Genomic DNA, 17,887 nt, shown 5'->3' on the forward strand with positions numbered 1-17,887 from the left:
TCTGAATTGAAGTCTCCATACAACTCTATGATAAATCTGACGTCATTTCGACTAGTCAGAATGTAATTAGAGATATATCAAATAGGTATTTTATCAAGTCAAAATATAATTAGAGATATCTTAAATCGCTAAAACGTCTAGTCATAAAACAATTTGAGATATCTGGAATGTAAGGGCGGCAAAACCGAATTTATTTTAAAACGGCTTGCCGTAGGTTAGCCCCCCTGTTAAACTCGTCTGGAGCCGAGCCTGTCGTCGATGGAAAAAGACAAAAACTAAAAGTAAGGTTTCCGAAATATAACTTACCGAATAACCAACGCAGGCAATTTCAAACATGGCACTCCAGCGGCCTACTTGCCGTCACTGCAGCCTCCTCGTAGGTCAAGTAGGCCTCGATGTCCATAATCGATCAGCTGGCAGCTCCAGCTGCCATTTTATCTCCTCAGATGTTTCAGGGACGCCAGCAACCAAACAAACCGCCGCTGAGAGGCCATGGTCGGGTCTCTCCTTGTGTGCTGCTCTGTTTGGACACAAAAAATTACTTCACTAACCAGGCCCAGCGGCAGAATCAGCTGTGTGCCGCCTCCCCCTCCCCCGAACTGGAAGCCATTTGTTGTTTTCACTTTAAAGTGGCTAACTCTCTGTTATTCCTATATTGATTTGATACAATAAGGGCTTCCGCACTTCCCATAACTGTGGCTTCTGTCACTTTATTCAGCAATTAAAACTGTTTAATCCATTGTTAACACGTCGTAACCTGCTTTTCCAAGCCGCCTTTAAACGTAACATGATCGTCAAGATGCTCGCCCTGGCTCTACACCTGTGCAAAGGAGACCTGCTGCTGCTGTGCAGAGCTGCACACGTGTGTTAGAATCATAGCAGCAAACCAGCAAAATGCAAAGACCTTTGCACGGTTTTCCCCTCAAACTAACCGACTAAGTTGAGTAATGCTGTTGGATGCAGGTAATGTTAGCTAAGAGATGACAAGCTAATACCAACACAGCACCTTAAGCTTGTTAACAAGCAGCCTGTAGGCTACTGGTGTTGTTTTTGTTCAAAACTGGGAAGTACTTGTTACATTCGAGTAGCTTTTTTGGGGGGGGGGGGGAAGGTACTTGGAGTAGTTTTATTGCACTGTACCCTTTTCTTTTACTTGCGTGATATTATTGCTACGTAGATTAATTTTACACCCACAGAATAAGCCGATGCTATATGGCAAGCCGTATTAACATAAATTCGGTTTCTTCTGACTATCCGTAATTACGTTCTAGATATCTAAAAATGCATTTTGACTAGACAAAACTACATTTTGACTATCTGGAGCGGTAACTTAAGATATCTGCATTTACATTCTGACTAGTAAGAATAATAATTCGAGATATCTTCAATTACATTTTGACGAGTCAAAATTCCTTTCAAGATATCTCAAATTACGACACTGGTTCCGTCATTAATTACAATTTAAGATATCTTTAACTTAATTATGACAAGTCAAAATAACAATTTTAGATATCTGAATTAAGAATTGCGTGAAAGCCCCTTTGTGCTGTCCAAACAGTTGCCTGCAGAATTTTATGTTTCCTGCACAAAATTGTCGATAAATGCCACAACATAGAAAGAGCTCGGCCATGTTGGATATGCAGAGAACTCAAAACTTCATCAACTATAAGACTGCTTCTCAAATCTGCAAAGAATTTCCTGTTTATTCGTTTCCGACAAACCGAATGCACTTAAAAACTGCTTTGAAAAGCTAAAATTGCTATTGTCAAAGCATTTTCAACATATGAAATGTTTTTTCTATTTTTTTTTTTCTTCTATTTGTCATTGCTTTATTGAACTTTCAAATTGCCACGTAAGTCAGGGTCGTTTTGACTACACATAATACATATTCAAGATATCAGTTAATGTCATTCTGACTAGTCAGAATGTTAATTTAAGATATCTTAAATAGAAAAGCTGTGTAATTCAAGATATCTCCAAATCATTCAGAGATATCTTAAAAAGAATTTTGACTAGTCAAAATTACAATTCAAGATATCTTAAATTTAGTTTTGTCTAGTAATTATTTGCTTTTAAGATATCTATAATTTAGTTTTCACTAGTCAAAACTACAGATTTCCTATTCAAAATAAATGTAAGATATCTCGAATGTTGTTGTCATTCGAGATATCTTTAATTAGAATTATGACTAATCAAAACTAAATTCGAGATATCTCGAATTTACTTTATGATTAGTCATAATTTGATTGTAGATATCTGAAGTGTGCATTTCAGATAGTCAGTAATTCATTGTAGATATCTTGAATTGAAGTCTCCATACAACTCTATGATAAATCTGACGTCATTTCGACTAGTCAGAATGTAATTAGAGATATATCAAATAGGTATTTTGTTAAGTCAAAATATAATTAGAGATATCTTAAATCGCTAAAACGTCTAGTCATAAAACAATTTGAGATATCTGGAATGTAAGGGCGGCAAAACCGAATTTATTTTAAAACGGCTTGCCGTAGGTTAGCCCCCCTGTTAAACTCGTCTGGAGCCGAGCCTGTCGTCGATGGAAAAAGACAAAAACTAAAAGTAATGTTTCCGAAATATAACTTACCGAATAACCAACGCAGCAATTTCAAACATGGCACTCCAGCGGCCTACTTGCCGTCACTGCAGCCTCCTCGCAGGTCAAGTAGGCCTCGATGTCCATAATCGATCAGCTGGCAGCTCCAGCTGCCATTTTATCTCCTCAGATGTTTCAGGGACGCCAGCAACCAAACAAACCGCCGCTGAGAGGCCATGGTCGGGTCTCTCCTTGTGTGCTGCTCTGTTTGGACACAAAAAATGGCTTCACCAACGTCTTCGGTGGAAGAAGACAAAAACTTAGCATAAGGTTTCCGAAAAATAACTCACCGAAACTTGGCGTCACTGCGGCCTGCTTGGCGTCACTGCGGCCTGCTTGGCGTCACTGCGGCCTGCTCGTTGGCCTACTTTCAAGTACAAGACGCCAAACTAGGCCTCGTCGAACACCGACACGATTTCAGTCGGATCCACAAACATTTCAGTCTTTAGGCTGGCGTCCACTCGGATTCCGCGTGTTGGGAAATCAGAGAACATCGTTTTAAATCCACGTCCCCAAATTCATGAATGTCAGACTGACAGTTCCGTGTCCGTGGAGTCAAGTGCTAGCAGGATCTTTTTTTTTTTTTTTTTTTAAAAACGCTCATGTAGAAACTGCGTCATCTTTATATCCTATATGGCGCATGCGCGTCACGCTCATTGATAACAAAAAATGGCGCCATTCGCCACTGTTGCCAGATTTTAAATTTTCCAGCGCAAACACAAGGTAAAACTAAACCTATAAAACCTGCCCAACTGCAAAGGAACAGTGCAAATTTAAACCTCTAATAAAACTCATGTTAATATCACTATATGTTTTACTCATAATCTATCGCTAATATATTTGTAGAATAATTTAGAGAAACAGAACAATGTAACATTTATTTTTCATAATGTAGGACTGATTTTTTTTAAGTTTTCAAAATGTACATTTTTCTAAGAACTAATACATTTTTAGAAAAAATTAGACAAACCCTAAAACTATAAGAGGGATAAATGTGCTTTTTATATTTTCAAAGCTAAATACCAAACTGCTGCTCCAGTATGTCCTGACTCTTATGGAGAGTGAAGAGTGTCAAATGATAATAAATAACTTATGTAATAATTATTTAAGTGTGCCATTAATTCATTAAAACTCTTCACTGTTCATAGATCTGTCTTTTGATCCATCTTTAAATAATATAAGTTTATTCACAAATTGCTTATTTAAAAAATGTAAGTAATGTTTTGTAAAATAAATTCTTCTTTATCTTTGATTATTTTTTGCAAATATAACTCAACAGATCTTAAATGTTCAGCTTGGATTTAATTTAAATGTAAATTATGAACTTTTTGTCATCTTGATATGTCTGAACTAAATAAACTTTATTAAAAGTTTATTTTAATAAAGTCAGAATCCAGAGCTGTTCAGATTACTACCAACTTCAACTGTGATCTCTACAGAAACAGAGACGCTTGGCCTTCAGTGAAACCACCTGTCAGATCAACTTTTCTGTTGAAAAATCGTTTAGTTTCAACCATATTTATTATCTTTCAAGTCCCTTACTTAACTATTAACCATTTATTTAAGGAAAGTTGTGAAACTGCAAAATAAAACAGAATTTTCCTCCACTTGTCAATTTTCTCTAATGTGTTTTGAAAAAAACATTCAACTTAAAGTAGCAGTAAAGCTGAACTGATAACGTGCAGAGGTTGCATAAAACAACATAGCGATCAAATTGTGTATTAACAGGCAAGACAACAGTTCAGTGTGGCTACACCGCCTAATAACTTTCTGCCATGGCAGCACAGTGCTTCCTGTACATGGAGGAGAAAAATCATAGCAGTCTCTCAGTTCATTGAGCAATACAGAATATAAGCTTTCAAATAGCTTATTTATTATATTTTTATACTACCATAAACCATAAATAGAGTTAAAATGTAAATTTTCTGTGTGTAACTGATATATTTTCTACATTATGCTAAAACCATATCTATGGTTGGGTTAAATTCTCTTTCATGCTCAGTCTTTAGTGTAAGACAGTTTAGGACGCCCCCTTGTGGATTGAAGTAATTCCTTCACTCCTTCCAGAGCCTGAGATTTATTGCTGGTGTGTTTTTCAGAGAAGAAAAGCAACACATGGAAAACATTTAACATTAATTCCTGAAGGTGGGGTCTCTGTGTGCAGGTGAGGTTTTCTGAATCAGTGGGACTGACCACCTGTCTGAGCTCGGGGACGTGGGAGGGGCTCACGGCAGGATCTGTCCTAGGATGCCCTCTTGACTTGGTGGTGGGAGACAGTAGGACTCTGGCTGAGTTATTCAACTCAGTTGCACATTTTTACTAATCTGAGTATGCTATTTATAATAACTATACTGTATTATTTTCCTTATGTTGTAAATTTGCCGTTAGTGTACTACAACTGTCCTTTATCATTCCTCAGTTACGCTATGTGTGTAACATACCTGCTATAATTAGCATAATTTGTAATTAGCTTACATCATACCGGTATTATTATGACTATTTATATTAACCTTACAGGAGTAGCAAGCTAAAAAATATATATTTGATTTAAAATGCAGAGGAGTATTTAAATGTGCCATATCATTTAAACTACACACACAATGAGTTCTGGACGAGCAGCTGCATCCAAAACTTACGTCACCAAGTGGGAATGTAGATCAGCCTCCGGAGCAGAGGAGAAGGCTCTTTAGAGGGACAAATCATGCTTTCCTGTCTGGCTAAAGGCCCTGTTCATCTTCCCATGTCTGAATTTTTCAGGGAACAAAGTGACCAGATCAGACATTTTAGAATAATTATGAATGCTTTAGATAAGGCCCATATTAGATTATTATTATTTTTTGTATTTTCCATGCACATAGGGTCTTTTATAGCACAATCAAGTAACTGTGTTAGCTACAGTTGTTGTAAAAATGCTGTATATACCAAACATGACTTAATTTGATGCCTTGAAATTGGGCTTCTATCTTTTTAAGACCGTGGTGCCAAACTTCAGTCCTGCAGCTTTTAGGTGTCTCCCTGCTTCACCACGCCTGGCTCCTATATTATATTAATATTTTGATATAAAGCTCAAAAAAGTTTTTTACTTTTAAACTGGCACTCGGAGAAATATTCATATCCCTTGCAAGCACCCAGACTCCTCTCTCAATGTTTTCATTGCACACTTAGGTATTTTAATCAATCCCATTGTTCCAACGTTGTAGGAACAATTTGCCTTCTATTGTTTCAAAATGACAGCCCACAAGTTCATAAAGAAATGTCTATAAAGACATGCATGAGTGATATCAGTGTGGAAGAATATGGGGGAATTTTACTGCCACAAGTCGAAAGCAGGATTTCAGACTGAAGGAAACAAACACACCCAGTACAACACTTTTATTCTATTGGCTGAGAGGTTGCCAGGCAACGGTACTTTTTCTTCCAAAAGAGCAGAAAAGAATTTGCATGCGAGCAGAGAGGTCTGATCCGAGCAGAGACCAATTCTGAGCAGACTCCAGTTCATCTTTCAAATGCCGGATCTCGTTGTGGGCCATGGCCAACCTGCGGGAACCTTCTTCCACATCCCGCTCCAGTCGGGAACACTCCTTCTCCAAACGTCTTGGTTCACCGGCCAAAGGTGTCTCCCCACCCTGGAAGGGGATGAAGACACATGCTACCAAAATGGACAAATCTGAAGCAATTTAAATGTTTGTAAATAACAAAGAAAGACTTGAGTAAAAATATCCAGAAAAACAAGCTGAGACAGAGACAACACCTTGAGATACGATCTGGAGAAAGATGTATGAGTGGTGTTGGACCTTGAACTTCTGTCATGCAAAGTTTATCTGCTGTTGGCAAGATTAGTATCACTGGAAAAGGCAAAACAAAGAGTGATGTTAGAGAATAAAAAAACTGGCATGCAGAAGATGCCCACAAAGTCAGTTTCATGATCATCCAAATGACAAAAAAGCAGTTTCATAGTTTGTTAGTCCATGCAGAATACAATGCTGCTTAGTATGAAAGTGCTGTTACAAGATCAATAAAGATATTTTACAGATTTTCTCAGTCGCTTCGGTGCATTTCTCGAATCATTCTCAACATTTGCAAAACGGTAAACACATTTCTCAAAACAGTTTGTACAAACAGAACACCATGGATTACCTGCAAAAACCAATGTCTTTCTCAAAATCCTTAGCTCATTTCTCAAAATTAAATATCTGTGTCAGTGAACACGTCAAAGCCTCAATAAGACAAGTCCTTATTTCATCGAGTACAAATAAGACAGTCAAACTGATTAGTAATGTTGTCAATACAAGAGTATCCTGTCCAGTCCCTTGTCTTTTCATTGTCAGAAACGTAACATCGTCTTGTGCTCCTGCTATACAGTATAATCTATATACCGGACAGTTGATGGTTCATGAGATGCAACTTTGAGCTACTTCAGAAAATTGCTCGATCTTTGGTTGAGCTGATGCCTCACACATTTTGAGAACGTCAGGATTCACCTGGGAGCAATGTACCAACTCAGGACAGACTTAGTAAGAAAAGACTAATGAAAATGCATAGAAATATGCCCAATATATTATTACAACTTTGCATGTTAAGACTTTTGCTTAAATGTTGTTTAGGTTGAGATGATTCAAGAGATAACTACACATTTCAGTCAACATGACATAAGCAACAGAAAAGGTAGGAAAAAGTAGAGAACTGTACATAATCACTTTCATGGATATATCAAAGCATTTCAACTGGTTGAAAGAAATGAGAAACTGCTTTTCTTGATGTGCATGAGAGACGCAATAATACGAAGGTTGGGCAAGTAGCTTTGAGAATTACAGTTCTGTTCTGAGAAATGCACCAAAGTAATTGAGAAAAACTGTAATACTGGACAAATGTTCTGAGAAAAGAAAGTTATCCAAACCAACCGAGCTCTATGTTAAAAATCCCCCAAACACTCATCAAAACCTGGTACTAGCTTTAGTGAGCTATTAGTTTTTAATATTGAGCTGACTTGGCTTGGATAGTTTTGTTTCCCATCCATAAATTAAATCAGAATTTGAAAACTGTATTTTGTATTTACACAAGTTTTCTTTATGTGATATTTTTTTCTCGCATTTTAAAGCAAAAACAGAAGAAGTCTGTAAGAGGGCTAAACATGTTTCCTTAGCACTGCAGTTAGAAGCTCGTATACATACAGGTACGAAGGTGTGCTTGCTCTGCAAAGTCTTATGGAGTCCAAATATTTTCTTCCAGGAGCTTTGTAAAGGTCGTGGGGACCTCTTGTGGGTGGGCTGCAAAATTACAATTAATACCAGAAATTATTCCTCTAATAATCAAGAAAAAGGAAAACATATCAACTTTACCGCTGCAACCTATCATTCAATCAATCAAATGCAAAGTGCTTTAATGGGGATAACAGCTTAAGATAAATTATGCAAACAAAATGTTCAGTCTACTACAGATAAAGTAAAAATAATTACTAAGCAAATCCAACTAAATAATATATAAATTGTAAAATTGAGGAAACAGAGTATGTAATAAGTATGTATTGTAAAGAGGAAATAATTTAGAAATATTACAATTCTAAATTTGTAAGATTTTACTTCATTGTAAGAAAAACAAATAGGAACTGAACAAAAAATCTTTGTTTTATAAAATTGTAAAGACTCAAAAATAAAAAAAGGGCTTAGATCATATGCAACAAAACCAAACAAAAATAAAGCTTCAAAAAAATTATAAATGTTCTAAAGATGAATATCATAGTCAGCATATCTAATTCAACATTTAGTTTAGGTTTTTACATGAAAGAGTCACAAAAATCCTTCTCATGTGACCTGAATCGTCATCGTCAGAGGATTTTGACTATGACTAATTAATACTTTCAAAAAGCAATTAAAGCACCTTAAAATTGGTTCAAAAATGCACTTGTCACTCCCGCAGAGACTTTAGAATCAGTGTGGTGTGAACTCACTTTTTGGTCTTAATCAGCATTATAGACAAATGTTTATAATGGTCAGGTTGCAGACCAGTGCAGCAGAATTCATTAGAGTCTCAGCACTGGACTGGACTGAGATAGAAAAAACATTCTACTCCAATAAATCTCACTTTTTTACCTTGACAGTTTTTATCTGTGAAGACTTTAAAAATTAAACCCACACACCACGAAAATAATAGTACTACTGTTTCACCTACCGCACATATGACGGGGTTCAGTGGTTCTGCGTGGGTCCTCAGTCGACTCTCTGGGTCTCCATCACCAGGATCCTGATTCATCTCAAGCAGGGAAGCCCTCTCCACCAGGAGATACGCCACCTGCTCACTGGGGGAGCTGTGAATCAGCTCAGTGAGACCCTGCTGGTACAACATTTTAGCAACTTCATTTATCTGGGAATCTGGAAGAAAGGAGTAGGAGAGGTGGATGTAATTTAACTCATAATCATTACATTTCTGGGGTTAAAAGTGTTTTGGTGATTTGGTGTTACATGAAGACAGATATTGATAGCAAAAGCAGCACATGTTGCATCAATAAAGTGCTATATTTAATAATTAAGAACAGAAAATAGATAAGAGAAAAGGGAGAAGGTGGCTCATTCCTATGTAATATCATACTGCAGTCACAAATAAGCACTGAAAATGTGCCAGAGGTTTCGTCAACTGTCTATAATTACTCAAACTTTTACACAATGTGCATGTAAAAGTCCTACCTTGCAGTGAAACGAGGTGCAGCAGCTGCTTTCTGAGTTGTTCGTTCTCATCTTGTATCTCCTGAGCCAAAACGTCTTTCTGCTCTGTGAAGATTTTGATCTGCTCCAAGGACTTGCGTACCTTGCAGACAAAAAGATCGTCTTGCTCATCATTACAATCCCAGACAGCGCTGATTAACTGAGCAGTGATAATCTACCTCTGCCATCTCTGCAAAATGTTGCAAGCGTTTTGTTCCCAGATCCTTAGTCACACTGTCCAGACAGCTTCGTGTGTGAAGGAAGGTACGCCGGAGGCCTCAGGTGCAAAACCTTCCTCAGTCAGCCATGTCAAGATCTGCTCCAGCTCCTGGAAGAGGAAGCATAGACAGGATTATGTGAAGCAATGGACAGCACTTTTATGCCTGTAAAGCTTGTATTTATTTATTTTTTGCTTCATGAAATGAATTAGAATCCACAAAGGAAATAAACATCTTCCTATACTTTTAATCAAATACAATGATAAAAGCACCATTCAGTTTTTATACTTCACTAATCTGGAACACACTTATAGAAAACTGCAAAACTGATTAAACACAGTTTTTTAAATCAAGGCTAAATCCATTTTGCTTAGAGATGCCTTTGATTAATAATACCTGGAACATCATAAAGTCTACTTTATGATGATGTTCACTTTATGATGTACATCATTGTTTATCCTTGCATTTTGTCATTGCAATGTGATTTTATTGTTGTTTTATTTTTCTTTCTAGTCATGTAAAGCGTTTTAGAAAATATGTTCTTATAGGGTCTTGCCTTGTCAATCTTCTTTATGTTTTCAGGCACAAATTTAAAAATCTCTCAGGCCTTTTTGGGGTAATTTTTAAAATATAAAAACAAAATTCACTTTGAGCTAACAGCAGAAATTTGATACTTAATTGGATAGATGGATGATCGTGGACAAACAGATGGATATACCTTTTAGACAATGTGACAGTCAATGAAATGCAAAAGAAAAATTCAAACTTCTCCAGAAATCCTATAAATATTACAGCAAGTCATCTTGCAGCAAAGTCGCATAATTGGGTAAATAACTATTTAACGTGCTGAATCTAAACTACACAAATATACATGTTTAAAGCTCTTAATGTGTTCATTAAAGGATAAAACATACATCTGTTTTTAATATATCCGGACTATAACATAAACACTGCATTTACACTTCGTCTTAAGTTTCTGCTAAAAAAGAAAAATGATTAGATAATTTCACTTTTAGAAGAAGTTTGTTTTTTTAAATGAACGTAGATGATTTTTGTTTTTAAGTATATATAATCACGTTCTGTGGTAGTAATGACAGCAAGAGAGCGATATTAAGTTTGAACCGCAGTGATTTGTCCGGTGGTCCCTGAAGACGTCACAGGTTACCAAACTGTTCGGTACGTCACGTTGTTTGGGTGACGTGTTGATCATTTCTCCTACCTTTTTTTTCTTCCACAACTTAACTAAAAACAAAACAAGAATCCAAAAGGGGTGGATGATAATTCTTAACATATTTTAAAACTCTCTTCTGAACTGAGTTTAATCAAATTCGGCTTTGCACATCAAGAGACTGTTTTTTTTTTTATTATTTCCACATTCTTCCATGCAAAAAGACTCAGTTAGATGGAAGCTCATGTATAAATATAAATGTCCAGGTCCAACCATAGTCTTTTATATCAAGTTCTGAACACCGATATGTCATTGTTCTATTTCATTGTTGAAGGAAAGCGAGCATCTGCATCAGTCCTGGTTTCTCTTCCATCTGTTTAACCATCAGCTCTGACCAGCTTTTCTGTCTTTGCTAAGCAGGCCCACAGAATAAAGCTGCCACCAGGGTGGGGATGATGTGCACAGGGCTATGTGTTGCCAGTTTAAATAATATTGCACACTTAAACACCTCCATGCATTTCAAAATCCAAATATATATTTTCAGTTTATTACTCCTGTAAAGTTAAAATAAATAGCAATAACACCTATATGATGTACGGCAAGCCAATTACAAAAAATGTAAGTATCTTACACACATAGCATAGGAATGATTAAGCATCTGATGACATGTTGGTAACGGGGTCCCTATCATATACAGAACTCTTACTTTATGTTGCTGTTATTTTGTTACTCTAACTGTGGTTATTGCAGAAGACTCTTGGATGCACAAGCGCTGTGTGTGAGGTTCGGGGTGAATACCATTAGAGATGCCGTGTGTTTTTCAACAGTCAATAAAGCTGACTTATAAAAGATAAAACTAAAGCTCGTCCATTCCACAGTCCCCATTTAAAAATCTGCTCAGGGCTAAAAAAAATGGCTTGGCTCCAATTTACCCATTTAAAGACAAACTCCAAGGACTTTCTGCTTTATTCATTTTTATTTTAAAAGACTGAGAACATCCCTGTAAAGAAATCAAAATGGTCAGCAAGGAATTCCCAGGAATGAAAGGGAACCAGGATGGATGGATGGGTGGATGAATGAAGGGAACCAGGATGGATGGATGAAGGGAACCAGGCATGGATGGATGAGTTCATCTGGGTCAGAAGGCAGCTTCTTATCAGGACGGTATAGTTAAATCCTCATTTTCTTCTCTCAGATCTGCCCAGCAGGAGAAGCTCGCTGCGTCTCCTCTCTTCCAGCGTCCATCGGCTCAGTGTGACATAGCGACTCAAACTCAACAGGCGAGGCCGTTTTCAGGCTGTTTGATCTCAAATCTCCCCCACCAGTGGCGCCTCAGATGAGCGAGTCGTAGCGACACACCGCCGACCCGTTCGGCTCATTACTGACGGTACCACAGCCCGATTCTATCAAGCTGCTGTGGGACACCTGATGAAACTCTCCCTGCTCAGACCCAAATAAAAAGGAGAAACAGGAACTCAGACATGAATTATTTTCATCAACATTTGTAAGGTTGTTGTGATGGAAAATAAAAATCCAACTGAGAAAAAAGAAGCTGCTGAGTGGAGGACCGAAGGGAAAGAGTCCTCTTCTTCTGGTCCTAACAGGAAGAAGACATTTAAATTTATTCTGGACACTTAAAATGTCTTCGGGTTCTAGTACTAAATGTTCATTAGAATTTAAAGTTTATTGATATTTGAGAATGTGTTTTTGCATCATTGTGCCATAGCCACTATATTAGTTGACAATGGTATTAAAACAACATTATCGTTTATGGCAATAACTTCTGGGACAATTTATTGTCCAGCAAAATTTATGTTGACAACCGTCACAATAAGTTTTGCTGGATGATAAATTGTCCAAGAAGTTATTGCCATAAACGATAAAACGGTAATGAGACCATTTTCAACCAATACAATGGCTAAAGCATAACAATGCAAGAACACAGTCTCAAAGATAAAACTTTAAAAACCAAACTGAGAAGAAAGAAGCTTCTGAGTGGAAGACTGAAGGGGAAAAGTCCTCTTCATCTCAAACTTTAAATTCTAATGAACATTTAACACTGGAACTGGAAGACATTTAGAATATCCTAAATACATAAACAGAATCTACAAAATAAAAGGAATTATAAAGTGCATGGTCTCAATTAAACCTTGTTTTAAAAGAACAATTTTGTTAACAAAACACCAGATTGAAGACTTTATTTGTCCAGTTTTTGGTAGAAACAGAGAAACAAATCAAATGGAAATTGAGGACAGGAAGGCGACAACAGGACAGGTGCAGGTTCTAGGTCAAGCCCTTTAACGACTCAGAATATAATCACCACTTTTCAAAAACTAACTTCTAAATATTACTTAAATAAACAGCAGAATACCTGCAGCATTCCTTAAGAAAGATTGCCAAGAAAGTTCCAAGTCAACAATCAGGAAGCGACACCTGGGAAAACTTTCAGGGTTTCCTACAGAAAACCTGTGTCCAGTGGAAGAGCTGCTCTTACATCAGCGGTCTGCTGCGTGTTTCGGTTATAAAATGTCAAGTTACAGAAAGTCTGAGGTGCAGGATCAGGAATCAAAACTCAGAAATAACAGCATGTGAAGCCAACGGAAAACTGATGGGACGGCACAATTGGTTCACAACTCCTCAGTCAGTTCAATGTCTTAACTATAAACCTTTACTTTAATCTGTCTTTACCATCACTGGTGGAGAAAATCCCCATCTAAAATAACAACCCAAAGCTTGGTGAGGGGAGGGAATAAAGCCTGGTGGCCCCGCCAGGGTGATAAAACACTTGGAGAAACTGACTTCAGTCTATAGCTCTGGTGGTAAGCGGGAACCCTGTATATATCGTCATCTCTAAATAGGAACACTGTATCTATATTTCTAAGCAATCTTTGGGCTGCTCTTGGTCAGATCCCTCACCTAGGACCGTTTGCCCCGGCAGACCCAACCCAAATAGATGCATGAAGCCTCCGACAGCCCTAGGATCACTGGGACACTCAAACCCCTCCACCACGATAAGGTGGCAGCCCACGGAGGGGAAAAACAAAGACAGAAACAGTTCCATTCTCTGACCTGAACTGATCTGTAGAGAGGCCAGAAGGTGGCGCTCTTGTGTTTCTAACTAAACAACAAGTTTAGTTAGAAACTAAACCTTTTCTAACTAAAAAGCTTAGTTAGAAACTTAGCTTTTTGTTTTCTCAGTTATTTTTCTCTCCACAGAAGCTACACCTGGTCTGGTGTTCTGACTAGCTGTGGTTGCTTCCTGGAAAAGGTCATTGGCTGACATGATGCTGCCATCACCTAACCGTTCTCCCTCTCCTTTTCATTTCCACGAACATGGAAAGTTCTCCTGATCAGTTGACCTGTTGTTGTGTCTCTGCTCTGTCTTCTCTCACCTCCAGTCGGTCATAGCAGGTGGCTGCTGGTACTGAGCTCGGTTCTGGTTCTGCTGAAGATTTCTTCCTGGTAGAGCGGAGTTCTTCTGCTGCACTGTCGCTACATGCATGCTCTGTGTTAGGGACTGCTGTAAAGTCAACAACTCAACACAAGCGATTTGCTGTCGCCCCCTGCTGGTCAGATGGAGTGAATGCTGTAAGTAACGAATCCATACAATCTGTTGGGTTTTATTTGGTACAAACTTTTTCAACTACTTTATAATTAAGTGAACCTAATGAATTGATAACTTGGATCAATAGTAATCTGACTAAATTGAAATGACTTTTTATAAAATGCCTCAACAACATCGTTGTGAATTAGCGTTATAATTATAAGCTTTTAATGTTTTGGTATCTATTTTGGGGGTTTTGAATGTTTTGGTATCTATTTTGGTGTTTTGGTATCTATTTTGGGGGTTTTGTATCTATTTTGGGGGTTTTGAACTTTCTTGTATTGGTTGTTGGGGTTTTTGTTTTTTTATATTGTTTATTTTTGGGGCTCATTTATTAGTTTGAAAGTTCAATTTTATATATTGCTAATTCACAACAAATGTCATCTCAATGCACTTTGAAGTAATTTTACTTCAATCACATGTATTCATATTGCTAATGCTATAAGCTCAATTGATTATTAAAGTAGTCTAAAAAGTTTGTACCAAACTAAACTCAGCAAATTGTAAGGAGTCGTTACTTACAGCATTCACTCCATCTGACCAGCAGGGGGCGACAGCAAATCGCTTGTGTTGAGTTGTTGACTTTACAGCAGTCCCCAATACAGAGCATGCATGTAGCGACAGTGCAGCAGAAGAACTCCCCTCCAACAGGAAGAAATCTTCAACAGAACCAGAACCGAGCTCAGTATCAGCAGCCATCTGCCATGACCGACTGGAGCTGAGAGAAGACAGAGCAGAGACACAACAACAGGTCAACTGATCAGGAGAACTTTCCATGTTCGTGGAAATGAAGAGGAGAGGGAGAAATGTTAGGTGATGGCAGCATCATGTCAGCCAATGACCTTTTCCAGGAAGCAACCACAGCTAGTCAGAACACCAGACCAGGTGTAGCTCCTATGGAAAGAAAAATAACTGAGAAAACAAAAGCAGTTGACATAAATTATATACAAAAAAAAAAAAAGACAAACAGCATAAATACAGACAGATCACAATAAACCAGTCTAAGCCTACTCATAATAAATGCCATAACCATGGTAACGCTAAAATGATGCAAAAACACACCCTCAAACATCAATATACATTAAATTCTAACATTTAACATATCTAAAATAAATAAAACTAAACAAAATTGTTCATAAAAAAAGAGAATGGCTAGAGAAGGCCAAAGTACCAGACTGAAGACTTATCCAGTTTTTGGAAGAAAAAAAAAAAAAAAAGATAAACTGAAGTCGTTTTGATAAGCGTTTCAAGTTCAGTTATTTCTTCTGTCTGTCGATGGTGGGGGCAATGAAGTACAAAATCCAAAAGAAAAAGAAAAAAAAAAAGACGATCCAGGTGGATTCCTGAACGACAACCGGACAGGTGCAGGTTTAACTCTTTAGCAACTCAATGAATAGTCACTTTTCAAAACTCACACTTGTAAATATCAAACAGCAAAATACCTGCAGTATTTCTTGAGGAAGATTACCGACACTGATGATAGGGTAATTAATGTCATCCATCAGCAGGGGGTTGGAGGAGGAGACGAAAGCCTTTTCTGGTGGATGATGGGGATCCGATGAAGGGCGAATCCGAGACGAAAAACTAGATGATCCAGGAGAATTCCTAAAGGACAAAAGGACAACAAGACAGGTGCAAGTTTAAGGTCAAACCCGTTCTCTGAAGTCATTTTCAAATACTCAAAATACCTCTCTAATAACAGCAAAATACCTGCAGCATTTCTTGAGGAAGACATCTGAGCCCGATGGCAGGGTCACTGAGGTCATCCATCAGCCGGGTGGCATTAAGGTTCTTTTCCGTTGTTGTTGGGGCAATGATCCAGGAGGGTTGCTGAAGGACAACCGGACAACAACAGGACAGGTGCAGGTTTAACTCTTTAGCAACTCAATGAATAGTCACTTTTCAAAACTCACACTTGTAAATATCAAACAGCAAAATACCTGCAGTATTTCTTGAGGAAGATTACCGACACTGATGATAGGGTAATTAATGTCATCCATCAGCAGGGGGTTGGAGGAGGAGACGAAAGCCTTTTCTGGTGGATGATGGGGATCCGATGAAGGGCGAATCCGAGACGAAAAACTAGATGATCCAGGAGAATTCCTAAAGGACAAAAGGACAACAAGACAGGTGCAAGTTTAAGGTCAAACCCGTTCTATGAAGTCATCATTTTCAAATAGTCAAAATACCTCTCTAAAAACAGCAAAATACCTGCAGCATTTCCTGAAGAAGACATCTGAGCTCGATGGCAGGGTCACTGAGGTCATCCATCAGCCGGGTGGCATTAAGGTTCTTTTCCGTTGTTGTTGGGGCAATGATCCAGGAGGGTTGCTGAAGGACAACCGGACAACAACAGGACAGGTGCAGGTTTAACTCTTTAGCAACTCAATGAATAGTCACTTTTCAAAACTCACACTTGTAAATATCAAACAGCAAAATACCTGCAGTATTTCTTGAAGAAGATATCTGAGCTCGATGGCAGGGTCACTGAGGTCATCCATCAGCGGTGGGGGAGACGAAGGCCTTTTCCGTCGGCCATTGTTGGGAGCAGTCGGGGAGTGGATGGGTCACTTGAGGACTTTTCTCCCCCATCAGTCGCTGGGATTTTTGTTGTCACTGCAATAGTTTTCAAGCATTTACCTGTCGGCCGGGTTCGTTTTCACACAACCCCGACCGAAAGGTAACCAACCCTTTACCCGTCGGGAGAGTTCGTTTTCACACAAACCCGACCGAAAGGCAACCAACCCTTTACCCGTCGGGAGAGTTCGTTTTCACACAAACCCGACCGAAAGGCAACCAACCCTTTACCCGTCGGGAGAGTTCGTTTTCACACAAACCCGACCGAAAGGCAACCAACCCTTTACCCGTCGGGAGAGTTCGTTTTCACACAAACCCCACCGAAAGGCAACCAACCCTTGACCCGTCGGGAGAGTTCGTTTTCACACAAACCCGACCGAAAGGCAACCAACCCTTGACCCGTCGGGAGAGTTCGTTTTCACACAAACACCACCGAAAAGTAACCAACCCTTGACCCGTCGGGAGAGTTCGTTTTCACACAAACCCGACCGAAAGGCAACCAACCCTTTACCCGTCGGGAGAGTTCGTTTTCACACAAACCCGACCGAAAGGCAACCAACCCTTTACCCGTCGGGAGAGTTCGTTTTCACACAAACCCGACCGAAAGGCAACCAACCCTTTACCCGTCGGGAGAGTTCGTTTTCACACAAACCCCACCGAAAGGCAACCAACCCTTGACCCGTCGGGCGAGTTCGTTTTCACACAAACCCCACCGAAAGGCAACCAACCCTTGACCCGTCGGGAGAGTTCGTTTTCACACAAACCCGACCGAAAGGCAACCAACCCTTTACCCGTCGGGAGAGTTCGTTCTCACACAAACCCGCCCGAAAGGTAACCAACCCTTTACCCGTCGGGAGAGTTCGTTTTCACACAAACCCGACCGAAAGGCAACCAACCCTTTACCCGTCGGGAGAGTTCGTTTTCACACAAACCCGACCGAAAGGCAACCAACCCTTTACCCGTCGGGAGAGTTCGTTTTCACACAAACCCCACCGAAAGGCAACCAAC

The 17,887-nt window shown here is 38.9% G+C and overlaps 1 protein-coding gene across 3 annotated transcripts; it reads right to left on the minus strand.

Annotated features, from left to right (window-relative positions):
- Positions 1-5,971: 5,971 nt before the first annotated feature.
- LOC116725264 (uncharacterized) lies at positions 5,972-17,010 on the minus strand. Of its 3 annotated transcripts, XR_004340363.1 has the most exons (11): positions 16,744-17,010; positions 16,514-16,633; positions 16,243-16,405; positions 16,013-16,132; positions 15,745-15,907; positions 9,492-9,640; positions 9,295-9,415; positions 8,783-8,982; positions 7,786-7,881; positions 6,366-6,459; positions 5,972-6,240 (listed from the first exon to the last, which is right to left on the minus strand). XR_004340363.1 is itself a non-coding variant. In XM_032571204.1 (10 exons), the coding sequence occupies exons 6-10, from the start codon at positions 9,498-9,500 to the stop codon at positions 5,992-5,994; spliced, it is 675 nt and encodes a 224-aa protein (XP_032427095.1). In that variant the 5' UTR covers positions 9,501-9,640; positions 15,745-15,907; positions 16,013-16,132; positions 16,243-16,405; positions 16,514-16,633; positions 16,744-16,989; the 3' UTR covers positions 5,972-5,991. The 3 variants fall into 3 exon arrangements, 2 of the variants coding, with proteins under 2 accessions (XP_032427095.1, XP_032427096.1); XM_032571204.1 differs by lacking the exon at positions 6,366-6,459 and having other exon boundaries at positions 16,744-16,989; XM_032571205.1 differs by lacking the exons at positions 6,366-6,459; positions 15,745-15,907; positions 16,013-16,132; ... (1 more) ...; positions 16,514-16,633; positions 16,744-17,010 and having other exon boundaries at positions 9,492-10,850.
- Positions 17,011-17,887: the final 877 nt, after the last annotated feature.

Source organism: Xiphophorus hellerii, chromosome 9 (assembly GCF_003331165.1).
Source record: "Xiphophorus hellerii strain 12219 chromosome 9, Xiphophorus_hellerii-4.1, whole genome shotgun sequence".
In the NCBI taxonomy this organism is placed as follows: Eukaryota; Metazoa; Chordata; class Actinopteri; order Cyprinodontiformes; family Poeciliidae; genus Xiphophorus; species Xiphophorus hellerii.